The sequence below is a fragment of the Mirounga angustirostris genome, unplaced genomic scaffold (assembly GCF_029215605.1).
Source record: "Mirounga angustirostris isolate CCGP_5_RB_7025 unplaced genomic scaffold, mMirAng1.0.hap1 SCAF_13, whole genome shotgun sequence".
In the NCBI taxonomy this organism is placed as follows: Eukaryota; Metazoa; Chordata; class Mammalia; order Carnivora; family Phocidae; genus Mirounga; species Mirounga angustirostris.
In genome coordinates, this window is record NW_026991721.1 from 33105976 (window position 1) to 33120094 (window position 14119).

Here is a 14119-nt window from a genome sequence, read left to right on the forward strand (position 1 = left end):
ACTCATATGTGGAATTTAAGAAACAAAACAGATGAACATTTTGGGGGGGAGAAGAGAGGCAAACCAGGAAACAGACTCTTAACTATGAAGAACAAACTGAGGGTTACTGGAGGGGAGGTGGGCAGGAGGATGGGTTAAATGGGTGATGGGTATCAAGGAGGGCACTTGTGATGAGCACTGAGTGTTGTATGTAAATGATGAATCACTAAATTCTATACCTGAAACAAATATTATACTGTATGTTAACTAACTGGAATTTAAACAAAAACTTGAAAAGAAAACATAACATGGGGGAAAAAAGGAAATAAGGAGTACAGTTTCATTTATAATAGCATCTAAAACAATAAAATGATTTGGAAGAAATTTAACCAAGGATGTTACAGAGCTATACACTAAAACTATAGGATATTAATGAAAGAAATTGAAGAAGACAGAAATAAAAGAATCTTTCTGTTTTCTTGGAATGGAAGAATGAATATTGTTAAAATTTCCATACAACCTATAGCCATTGATAGATTTGATGCAATTCCTATCAAGATTCCAATGGCATTTTTTACAGAAAAAAGGAGAAACCATCCTAAAATTCATATGAAACCACAAAAGATACCTAATAGCCAAAGCTATCTTGAGAAACAAGAACAAAGCTGAAGACATCACACTTTCTGATTTCAAACTCTATTATGATAATAAAGCCACTCACAAAAATTTCACACCATTCACAAAAATTAACTTGAAACAGATTCAAGATTTAAATGTAAGCCCTGACCATAAAACCCCTAGAAGAAAACAAAGTGAAAAAAACTTTGACATTTGCCTTGGCAATGATTTCATGGATATCACATCAAAAGCACAAGCAACAAAAGCAAAAATTAACAAGGGGAACGACATCAAACTATAAAAAGCTCTGCACAGCAAAAGAACAACCAACAAACAAATGAAGAGGCAGCTTATGGAGTGGGAAGAAATATTTTCAAAGCAGTTACCTGATAAGTGGTTAATATCCAAAATACATAAGGAACTTGTACAAGTCAATAGTAAAAAACAAGTAATTTTGATAGAAAGAGACTAATCCACTATTACAGATAGAGACCACATGCAACACTCTCTGTCAATAAATGATAGATCACACAGACAGAAGAATCTGTAAGAATATGGTTGATCTGAACAACATCATAAATTAACTGGCTCTAACATTTATAGAATATTCCATCAAACAAGAGAGAAATACACCTTCTTCTTAAGGTCACATGGAATATTCACCAAGGTAGACTGCATTCTGGTCCATAAAACACACCTAAACAAATGTAAAGTATGCCATCAGACTGTAATGGAATAAAATTAGAAGTCACTTACAGAAAGATAACTAGTTGTTAAACAGAACTCTATGCACTCTTGCTCAATTATCTAAAACTGCACTAAAAAAAAGTCTGTTACAAAGACACCATTAAAAAAATGAAAAGATAAGAAACACACTGAAAGAAGTATTTTCAAATCATATATCTGGCAAAGGATTTATATCCAGAATATATAAGGAATCTTACTACTCAACATTAAGAAGACAAATAACCCAACCAAAATATGGGGAAAATATCTGAATAGATATTTCACTGAAGAAAATATATGAATTGCTAGTAAGTACATGAAAATGTGTTCAATATTATTAACCATTAGGGAACTAACAAGTAAATTTGCAATGAAATCTGACTTCAGACTCACTAGAATTTGCCTTTGAAGCAAAATTTCAGACAATAAAAAATAGTGACAAAGATGTGGAGAAATTAGAATTCTATACATTGTTGATTAGGTTATAAATGCAAACACTGCATTTACAGTGCAGACACTTTGGAAAACCATTTGTTTCTTAAAAAGTCAAAAAAAAAATTATCATATCCCATTCCATTTCTAGGTATCTACTCAAGAGAAATTAAAACATATGTCCACACAATGATGTTTATGTGAATGTTCACAGCGTCATTATTCATAATAACCAAAAAGTAGAAACCATCCAAAAGGTATCAACTAATGAGTGGATAAAGAAAATGTGGTATAGTCACATAACGGATCCTATTCAGCAATAACTACAACTATATGTTACAACATGGATGAGCCTCAAAATCATTACACTATGTGAAGGAAGTGAGATGCAAAATACTACATATTATATGATGAACATATAAAATTTATAAAAAGGCAAACCTATACAGATAGAAACTAGGTTAATGTCTGTCTGGGCTGAGGTTGAGAACAGAGATTAACTGTGAAAAGGCATGGGGATCTTACCAGGGTGATGGAAATGTTCTAAAGCTTGACTGTGGTAATAGTCGCACAACTCAATAAATTTCATGAATAACTGAAATATATACTTAAAAATGTGTGGTTTTGGGGGCACCTGGGTGGTTCAGTTGATTAAGCATCTGACTTGTAGTTTCAGCTCAGGTTATGATCTCATGGGTTATGAATGAGAAGGGCTCCTTGCTCAATAGGCAGTGTGCTTGAAGAATCTCTCCCTCTGCCCTTCCCCCCACTCACACATGTATGCTCTCTCTCTCTAAAATAAATAAATCTTTAAAAAAATGTGTGATTTTTTTGGTATGCAAATTACACCTCATCAAAGTTTTTTTAAACTTTTTTTTACAAATAAATTAGCTCTAATGTACATTTTTGTTCATTCTAGTTATTAAAAGAACATGAACCTCTTCTGTTTAGAAGTAAATGGACAAAAATTAAGTTAAAATTCTTCCTCTGGTACTTTATTTTATCAGAGCAACAATATAATTGCTTTTATTAATTAACATGAAAATTGGGGTCCATATTAGACTTTTATCTTTATTTCTGCATCTTTACTTGATCACAAAGTCCTATGGATTCCTCAGTTTGATATTATGTTGATTTCTTTCTCTCAACCATTTCTGTTACTGGCTTCGTTCAGGTCCCTATTTTATGATACTTTTATTATTTTTAAAATGTCCTCATTTGGTAGTTTCTAGGTTTTTGAATTTCATGGAGTAGAAAAAGAAATTTTAAAAAAAGAAATGGGAATAAAACTGCCAACTATAATTTTGTCAAGTAAGGCCAGTAATATCAAAACTTACCTTAACAACTACCATCTACTTTCATTGTACAAAACTTAACTTGCACTGATTAATTTGATTAAAGAAAACTCTTTCATAAAATGCAGATACCAATTATTTGAAAATACACCCAAAGCATGCAGAATACAAATATGGAAAAGTGATTGCATTAGTCAGTGTACTCCAGAGAAAAAAAATTAATAGGATATATACATACATATATATATATAAGAAGGGATTTTATTATGGGAATTGGTCCAAGTGATTATGGAGGCTGAGATATGCCATGCTACGCCCTATGCAAGCTGGAGAATCAGGAAACTGGTGGCATAATCCAATCCAAATCTGGAGTGCTGAGAATCAGGTTCGCTGATGATAAGCTGAGGCCAAAGGCCTGAGAACTGGGGAAAGGTGGGGGGTATGCTGCTGGTCGAAGTCCCCACGTTGGAAGACCCAAGAACCAAGAGCTCTGATGTCTGTGGGCAGCAGAAGATGCACGTCCCAACTCAAAGAGAGAAAGAATTCACCCTTCTTCCACCTTTTTGTTCTATGTGGGTCCTCAAGGGATTAGAGAATTCCCACTCAATCCTCTTTACTTAGTCTACTGATTTAATGCTAATCTCTTCTGAGAACACCCTGTTAGACACGCCAGAAATAATGCTTTACCAGCATTTCTGAGCATGTTGATGCATAAACTTAATCATCACAAATTCACCCCTTGTCAATATGGCACCCATACACCTCACTTTACACCATACTTAATCTCCAAATAAAGACAATAAGGAAGCCATAATTCTGTCTAATATAACTATCTTTCCTACAACAGAAAATGCACTAATCCCTTTCTCAGAAAAGGGTAAATTTATATTGCTTTTACTTTATGAAACTATGTTTGGATACCTCTTTTGGACATTCAATTAAAGCAGCCCAAATTGGAGCTCAGTCTGCAGCTTGTTAAAGTCAACTTGAAGGTATTTTCATATTGCTGTATTAAAATGGAAGCAACCACATTTCATGATATTAAACACAAATAAGAATATTCTGGGTGATTTTAGACAAGCTGAGTAACAACAGTTCTCATAGATCCAAAGATCCCCCTGCTTTGGGGCGCCTAGGTGATTCAGATGGTTAAGCGTCTGCCTTTGGCTCAGGTCGTGATCTCCAGCCCATGTCAGGCTCCCAGCTCAGCGGGGAGTCTGCTTCTCCCTCTCCCGCTGTCTCTCCCCCTGCCTGTGCTCGCTCTGTCTCTCTCTTTCCCGCAAATAAATAAATAAATAAATAAAATCTTTAAAAAAAAAAAAAAGAAAAAAAGATTCCTCTGCTTTCTTCCTGTAAGGTTGAAGAAGTCAGCAGAATTGGTCTCAGCGCTGGGGAATCCTGCAAAGGAACTAAGCTCTCCATGCTTAAAATTAATCATATTCTGGTTACTGTAGCTTGGGGTGATGATGGTCCACTAGATTTCTCATGGAGAGTTTAGCAATGGGTGAAATCCACATAACAGCTTCCTGATCAATTCCACAGTCCTACATCAACACTGGTCTTATATAGGTTACATAATAAATGAAGGGTTTTGGTATGGGTCTCTCCCACCCACTATCAAAGGTCATACACAGTTTTTCATATTACCAATATAGAACCTAATTTAGGCACTGCCCTCTTTTAAATGTAAATATAAGAGAGTCAGAAAAGTAGAAAATCCATTATTAAACAATATAGTAAAGGGATTATGTGTTATCTAAACCAAAGTTTTTCTAATTATGGCTCACAAACCATCCACCTCAGAATCACCTGGATTGGAAAGAGGGTTGCCAGGTCCATGTTAAAAAAAATAAATAAAAATGGAGGTTACATTTAGTCCTATTCATTTATAATTTCTTGAAGAATTTTTCAGAATCTTAATTTTTAAAAGCTCCCCACATGATTTTTACTATCATTTACATGTGAAATACATTGGCAGTAAAACTCGACTGCACATTAGAATCACCTGGAGTAATTGAAAAAATAAATACAACTAATGTCTAGATCCCACATGCCAAGATGTTGAGTTAATTTTTCTGATGTCAGCTCTGGGCATCAGTATTTTATAAGAACTCTCCAGGTGATGCTATTTTGAGGACAGCTAAGAACTGCAGGTCTAAAACTTGAAAATTGATGTTCACACCAGTTCCACTAATTCCTACCACTTACATCTGGTGTATTTCACTCATCTATATTACTCTCGCAGCCTTTAAATGTAATTGAGTCTACAGCCTATGAACATTGAGCACTCCCTGCACTACAAAGTGTAGCTTCCTGGAAGTAGAAACTCCGAAGACTAAAATCTAGACAGGGGTCACGTGAGAGAGAGAGCATTCACCTTGGTGCAGGTGGAGGCAGATTTTTGAAGGGACCCAGATTGGAACCTGCAACAAGGTAGTAGCTGCTTATGAGACTTATTGAAGGGAAAGGAATTATCAGGGACAAAAAAGGACAATAAAAGTAGAAGGAGAGTCAAACAAACAAACAAAAACAACTTATGATTTTGAGCAGGTCTCACTCTTGATAAGAAAAGTAGACCAGAATTTTGCTTTGGGAATCTGAGCAAAATACACAGTACTTTTCAGCTTTGTCTCCAATGGGAACATCTTGTTTGTTTTTGTTTGTTTGTTTGTTTGGTAAGCTTGATGAAGTCCCAGTTCTTTTGTCCCTTTAGATGCTTCCACCACCTCATTACAAGAACGGTTTGCTCAAGGCACACATATGCTCACGGTCAGTACAGAGGCAGGAATAAGGCAACTGAATTCCTCCTAATCTAAGAGCTCAAAATGGTACTTTTAAGGATTAAGTCTGAACATTACTCATAAGGGTGTAGCTTCCAAGATTCCTTTCTTTTCCTTCCTTTTTTTTAGTGATACACAATTAAGACAGAAACCAGTTTTAAGTGTACAGTATAATGATTTGGTATTGTCTATATTGCAAAATGATTTTTGGTAGTTTTAAGAAAATAAGAAATAAAAACATTCTCCTTAAAATTAACCCTATTGTCTCATAACTTAATTGGACACAAACATCTGAACTATAACCTTAATTCAAACCAAACTCTTCAGCTTGGGAATCCAGGGTCTCTCATATTTAAGTCCCAAATTATCCTTTTAGGCATACATCCCACCACTTTCTGCACTCTATTCTCTAGTCATTTTATTCTGATGGTTTCTCGTCTCTGCACATTCACTCACACTGTCAGAGACCTATCTGTCTTTAGCAAAACGTTCCTTCCTAGAGAAAACCTTCTTGAGTTCCTCATTTGGAAGTCCATCGCAGAGATTTTCATTTTTACTTCTCATTAATTTTATTTTGTTCTGAATTGGTACATGTTCAAATATACAAAGATTTGAAGGCAAAATTGTTGAGAAATTCGTATTTTAAAATTCTCTTTGGCAGCCAGTAGAAGAAAAAGAGATAGACTCCATTAACTTATGTGTCTATTCTACCTTATTTTCTTTGCTGTAGCCTGATCTCTTTTCAATCATGAATAGCTTCAGCATATACTTTTCATTTTGTCAAATCAATTAAAGCCTAACTTTGAATCTACTCAACACAGTTGTCATTTGCTGTTTCTCATATCCAGACATTATAGGTCTGTAATTAAAATAATTAAAATTTCATTACATTACTAGGAGAAATGAAAAAGGGCACAATTATGTATTTCCTATTCTCATTTGAAGGTTAACAATCTCTCTACCTTCAATGTAATGTCTCTATTTTGCTGGGTTTATTTGCTTTACAGGGAGAATACTATTGAATCACATCCTTTGGGGTTTTGTTTTTGTTTTAAATATTTTAACAGCTTTCTGTCATGTGGTTGTGGGAATGAGCACATTGTTGGGCACGTGGTTACCCTCTTACTTCTCTGACAACTCAACTTCATAGTACTCCTAAGAGTCTGGTTACATTTCCTAACAGAATACTTACGTCATTGACAAGTTTTAAAGTACAGGGTTTAGATAGTAGATATCACATATAGAAAGTTTCATGGTGGCATGAACTAGAATTGTTAAAATGCCTATGTTCTTATTTTCATGTTGAATGATATGAAAACCATTTTAAGTTATTCTTACATTTTGAGAATTGCACTCAGTGGTGTTGGGATTTTCTTCCTTTGTTGTCTCAACGTGAGAGCTCTCATTCCTTCCAGGAAAGATTTGCTGAGGCTAGAGAAAGAGAAAGTGAGAAATAAGTTCCACCAATAGATCCATGTGACTATTGTAAAATACGATACAATGGCAACATCACACTCAAGGAAAATGAATACAATGGAAATTTGTATATATCAGAGACCTTAAAAATTGTACATAAAAATTCTTTGAAAGTACATAAAATAAGTTCTGTTCAATTTTGTATTAGTGAGGTCCAATGGCATTATTTTCCCACTGGAAGTATTTATTTCTTGCATAATAAGCTTTTATTTTAAGGTTACTACTTCTACAAAAAGCGGGAATCCTGTCTTTTTTCATATTTTAACTCCAAGTATATCTGAGAAATATAAGTGTACACTTCACATTCTCAATCAGAAGGAGAATGCTTCGTAACAGTTCACTATAATTTACATAGAGGATTACATTTATTTCAATGCTTTACTAACTAATCAAGCACTGCTTCATATCTCTGGAAACTTTAAATATTATTCTAAAATTCACCTCTTTAGGAACACTAATTTTTTTAAAAGATTTTATTTATTTGAGAGAGAGAGAATGAGCGGGCAGGTTGGGGGGCAGAGGGACAAGCAGACTCCCTTGCTAAGCAGGGAACCCTATACTGGGATTGATCCCAGGACCCTGAGATCATGACCTGAGCTGAAGTCAGATACTTAACTGACTGAGTCACCCAGGCGCCCCTAAAAAAATTTTTTTTAAGGCAGTTTTTCAGGTTCTGGCCAGGGAAGGGTATGCATAATTAATATATGTAAATAGGGGCGCCTGGGTGGCTCAGTTGGTTAAGCGACTGCCTTCAGCTCAGGTCATGATCCCAGGGTCCTGGGATCGAGTCCCGCATCGGGCTCCCTGCTCTGCGGGGAGCCTGCTTCTCCCTCTCCCACTCCCCCTGCTTGTGTTCCCTCTCTCGCTGTGTCTCTCTCTGTCAAATAAATATGTAAATATCCACAATAGGCTGGTCTAAGATTATCCACTGAAATGTGTGTTTCTTGGGCAAAGCTGATTTGAATATGCTGTTAGGCTCATCAATCTGTGAGGGTACTATTGTAGGATAGACAAAAACTAAATTTAGTGAATGCTAACATGCTTGGATCTGAAACTGTGATCTCAGTGGAAGAAAGGGGCCTCTAAGCTTTGGGGACCCAGGAAGATAAAGACAAAGATATGGTCTGATCAAAGTATCCAAACCCACTCAGATTTTGTCTGTGTGACTTTCACTGACCTGGTTTTCCATAGGCAGTTACATTCCTTTGCAGGGGAACATTCTTACAAAATAATACTTTGATAAAAATAAAAACCAAAGGTATTTCATAAAACTAGCAGAGTATTAAATGTAAAAAAAATCCATAAAACTAGTAGCATATTAGAGAAGTAATAGAAAATAAAGCACTTTAGTTGACTAAAATAGTTCCTATATTAAGTTACCCAAATCCTGGGCTTTACATATAATAACTGATAAACAAATAACTACATAAAATTCTTTTTTCTTTTTTACTTAAAGGAGTTCAGCTTCATTGTATGAGTTCCAGAAGGCACTAAGTGTTTTCCCCTCTCTTAGTCCCTCTTTCTCTCCTATTCTTCCTTGCTTAAGACCCCTATCTTCTGATCTCCCCTCTATATATTCCATAAGAATAAGAAATTTAAACAGGAAAACAAAATGTCTTTGAATAAGCCAGTACTCTGTATTAGATGTTGTTGGTGGATATAAAGATGAGAAAGGTGTTGTTTTTGTCTTCATAGAATTTATACAATCTGATTTTTGGTCACATAAATAGCCCTAAGATAAAGCAGATTAATAAAAGAGGGCACAAACAAAATTGTATATATTTGGAGAGAATGGACGTTAAATCCATTTGTGATAATAATAAAAGACACAATGGAAAGGGAAAGCTTTAAAATGAGCCGCTGAGTGATTAAGGCAAGAATGAGGGAGAGCGTTCTAGGTGAAGGGGACAGTATAAGCAAAGATATTAGGAAGAAGATTCAGCTGTTTTTCTGTTGGTTTACAGGGTAGCAGCAGAGTGAGCATGAGAAAAATGCTCAAGAAAAATGCTACAAAGTAGGAAGGAAATTCCAAAATTGAGCAGCAAAGTATGCATTTAAATTTAGTAGCCAAGTCAGAGTCCACTGGATATTTTAACGCAGGCATATGACATGGCTAGAGCCTCTGTTAGGGTGATATAGCAGCAGTATAAAGGCAAAAATGGAACAGAAGAAAATTAGGGTGGGAATTCAAGAAGGAAACAACAAACGTTGATCAAGTAGATGGTAACAAAGGCTGAACTAAAGTATTAATTCTGGCAATAGAAAAGAGATTGCTCCTTGTTGAGAGCAAAGATTAGAACCTCCAAAATTGAAAAATTCTATAGAAATAGAGAAACCCAGAGAAAAGATAGCTTTGTAGCAAAGATGGTTACTTGTGTATTGCTAATAGAGAGTTCAAAGGACTTGTGACTCTGAGAGGCACTATTCAATAGCAGTGTTAAATATATTAACATGAATCAAAACAGCTATTTAATATAGCTAAAACCTACTGGACTTCCTATAACCTACAAATTACAGATAATGTGAAGAAATAGGTTAAAAAGTACAGGGGGAATACATAAATGGTAAGAGTTAAGGAGAGTCTCCCCTGGCAATCACAGCAAGAATCACAACTGTAAAAAGATAGAGTAAATCCCATTAACAGGCAAGGAGTAATTTTAGTGCATTTTGTTTCTGTTGAACAATCAAAGCATTGAATAAATAGTCCTAACATACCTTTGAAAATTCATTTATTGTATAACAGCATTAAAAGAAATTGAAATATAAAATTCATTCATCATTCTAGCAATAATTATTTTTACTTCTCAATGTTATCTTTCAGTCTTTGTCTGTATCCTCATGCATGAATATTTACAGAGTCACAATTACAGTGCTCATGACATATTTCTGTTTTTACACACGTATATATGTTTTATCTACCTAAAGATAAATGTGAGGATGTAAGTATTCTTTACATGTCTAATTAATATTTCATAGAATGAACTTGGAAAAATGTATATTTCAGTTAAAGACTGGTGGTTCTGAATTTTAGGTTATAATATTGGGAAGAATATCAGTCTTCTTGGTACCAGTTTGCAAGATAGCTCATATTACACTAGTCATTGGTTTAAATGTCTGACTCTCTTTAAAAGCTGGGAACCCATGAAGGAAAGATATCATGCCTTATTCGTTATTGCATCCTTTGAAGCTAGTACATATTCTGCACTCAGTAAGTTTGTTTTTCTTTTCATCATTTACTTAAGATATATTTCTTAGGACTAAAGGAAAATACGAATTAAGGAGCAAAACTAAATCAAGAGGAGTGGATATATTTATGTCTAGAGAAGTCTTTCCAAAATATGGCAATTTGAATTACTTCTAGCAGCATGAGTCAAAATTAATCGTGCATACACTCTATGAAAGCAGTGTGTTTGGAACTGAGATCAAACATTAAAAACATAGTTCTTGATCTCAAAGAGCTACCATCTGCTCCTCATTAATTGTCATCATATCTTTTACCTTCCTAATAGCTCCTGATTTCATTCTGGAGGGTTACCTTGTTCATGGTATGGTGTTTCCAAAGTACTGTTTTATGTATCAAATTCCCTGACCCATCCAAGATATTGGCACATGACCCAAGTTAGGTCATGATACCTCCATTCTTATAATATTGATTATATTAAGAGGAGCCATAAATGGTTAGGTACACTAATTCCAGTAGGGTGCCTTGTCCAAGTTGTTTCTACAATAAGACCCTTCCTTATGGTTCATACGTCCAGTCTTCTAAAGCAGCCTTTGTTTCTGCCCATTTCCAGATGTGTTACTTCTATCTTTTCCTTGGTACTATGAGCTCCTGATGTTCTATCAATAAAGCCCCTTAATTTAATCTGGTAAGGGTCAGTGTTGGTTGCATGTAATCACAGAGACCTGGATGATACAGGGAGTCAAATCAATAAAATAAAACTGATAGCATAACATAAGGGCTGAGGTAAAGGTTTACCATGGAAACTAACAGGAGGGAAACCTAACCCAGCTAGAGAAGCTCAAAAGAATAATAACAGGCTCGCCAATGATGGAGATTACATTTTAGGGTAGATATTCAATATCTTCCTAAAAATGTAAGTATGTAGCATATTAGTAAATTTTAATGTTTGATTTTTTTTCATGCAAGTACTGTACATTTGTGAAAATGCTCCCAGATTTTGGTGGTAAGGCTGAGACAAGGAATATGTCCAAAATAAAAGGTTTTATCTATCTATCTATCTATCTATCTATCTATCTATCTATCTATCTATCTACCTATCTACCTACCTCTCTATCTGATTTTATGGGATTTTGTTACTTTGGACAGATGATAAAAAGAGCTTTATTAACTATTAAGTTCACAAAAAGCAGAGGGAAAAGAATGACAGTGTAACTTTTCTCCTCCATAAGTTTGCCAAGGCTACCCTTGTGCTCACATATTAATAAACTGGGGTGCCTGGTTTGCCAATGTCTATATCAATACTGAAGTTATCTCCATTTTGCTTCAGGAAAAAAAAATTACATATATTACTTTCAACAACTGGAGGAAATGATACATTGCTTCACCAGTGTGAGCAACGAAGTATAAAAAGTTAAATCACTTTAAATACAAAAATGTAGTATTTAATTGAGGAACTGCTTACACTTAAATATAATACATGTAATGCTTAATATAGGCTTTTGCCATCAGTGAGATGCTCCTTGTGGAAAGAAGCTTTGTTGAATATGATGAATTAATACAGAATGGGAACTAACTTTGGAGAAAAGATAATATACTTTTGGAGTTAAAGAAATGAGGATTCAGATTCTGGATTAGCCATAAATAAATTGGGGACTTGGAAAATTTATATAATTTTGGAGGGTCTCTGTTTTCTGCTGCTTTGCTAAATTAGGTCAAGAATACCTAGCTTGCAGTATGGTTTTGTTTTGTTTTGTTGGTTGCTATTTTTTTTTTTACTTTATATTTTTATTTTATTTTATTTTAAAGATTTTATTTATTTATTTATTTGACAGAGAGAGAGAGATAGGGAGAGCAGGAACACAAGCACGGGGAGTGGGAGAGGGAGAAACAGGCTTCCCACCAAGCAGGGAGTCCAATGTGGGGCTCGATCCCAGGATCCTGGGATCATGACCTGAGCCGAAGGCAGACGCTTAACAACTGAGCCACTCAGGCGCCCCTTTACTTTATATTTTTAGAGCAATTTTAGGTTCACAACAAAATTGAGGGATAGGTACGGAGATTTTTCATACAGCCCCAGTCCCACACATGCATGGCCTCCCCCATTATCAACATCTCACACCAGGTTGATACAAATCTTATCAAGGATGAACCTGCATCAACACATCATAGTCATCTAGTGTCCATAGTTTTCATCAGGGTTCACTCTTGGGTTTGGAATAATGTATAATAACATATATCTATTATTATATTATCAGAGTATTTTTCATGGCTCTAAAAATGTTCTGTGTCCTGCCTATTCATCCTCACCTTCCTCAACCCTGGAAACCACTATTCTTTTAATTTTTTCCATAGTTTTTCCTTTTCTAGAATGTCTTATAGTTGAAATCATACAGTACGTAGCTATTTCAGATTGACTTCTTTCATTTAGTAATATGCATTTATGTTTCCTCCATGTCTTTTCATGACCTAATAGCTCATGTCTTTTTAGTATTGATTAATATTCCATTGTCTGGATGTACCATAGTCCAAGACCAGATGACTCACAGCGATTTCTACAAATACTTAATAATTAATACCAATCCTTCTCAAACTCTTCCTAAATATAGAAGAAGAGCAAATAATTCCAAACTAATTTCACAAGGCCAGCATCACACAGACACCAAAGTTAGACAAGTACACTGCAAGAAAAAGAAGTTGCAGGACAATATCCCTGATAAACATGGATGCAAAAATTCTCAACAAAATATTAGCAAATCAAATTCAAAAATACACTAAAAAGATCATATACCATAATCAAGTGGGATTTATTCTAGTGATGCAGGATGGTTCAATATCTGTAAATCAGTCAGTGTGATATTATCATATTAACGAAATGAAGGATAAAATCATATAAGCATCTCAGTATGCAGAAAAAGCATTTGTTAAAACTCAACATCCATTTACCTCCCCAAAACTCTCAACAAAGTGGTTATAGAGGAAACGTACTTAAACATAATAAAGACCACATATAACAAGCCCACAGTCAATATCATATTCAATGATGAAAAGCTAAAAGCTTTTCCTCTAAGATGAGGAATAAGACAAGAATATCCACTCTTGCCATTTTTATTCAACACAGCATTGGAAGTTCTAGCCAGAGCAGGTAGGCAAGAAAAAATAAATAAAAGGTATCCAAATGGAAAGAAATAAGTAAACTTGCCTCTGTTCACAGGTGACGTGATATTATATATATAGAGAGAGAGAGAAAACCCTAAAGACCACTCCAAAAACCTGTTAGAACTAATAAGACATTCTGGATAGTAAATGAATCCAGTAATGTTGCAGGATACAATGACAATATACAAAAATCTATTGTGTTTCTATACATTAATAACAAACTGTCAAAAAGGAAAATTAAGGGAGTGCCTGGGTGGCTCAGTCGGTTAAGACTTAGGCTCAGGTCATGATCCCAGGGTCCTCTGTTTTGCTTCTCCCTCTCCTGCTCCCCCTGCTTGTGCTCTCAATCTCTCTGCCGTCACATAAATAAATAAAATCTTAAAAAAAAGAAGAGAAAGAGAAATTAAGAAAATAATCCCAGTTACAATAGCATTAAAAACTATAAAATGCTTAGAAATAAACTTAAACAAGGA

General features: G+C 34.9%; 1 protein-coding gene across 1 annotated transcript in view; it reads right to left on the bottom strand.

The window, feature by feature from the left end:
* LUZP2 (leucine zipper protein 2) overlaps positions 1–14119 on the bottom strand; it is a 251799-nt gene that overhangs the window by 22799 nt on the left and 214881 nt on the right. Inside the window, exon 8 of the mRNA XM_045895281.3 lies at positions 7169–7261. Within this exon, the coding sequence (XP_045751237.2) occupies positions 7169–7261 (93 nt within the window). The remainder of the gene's footprint in view (positions 1–7168; positions 7262–14119) is intronic.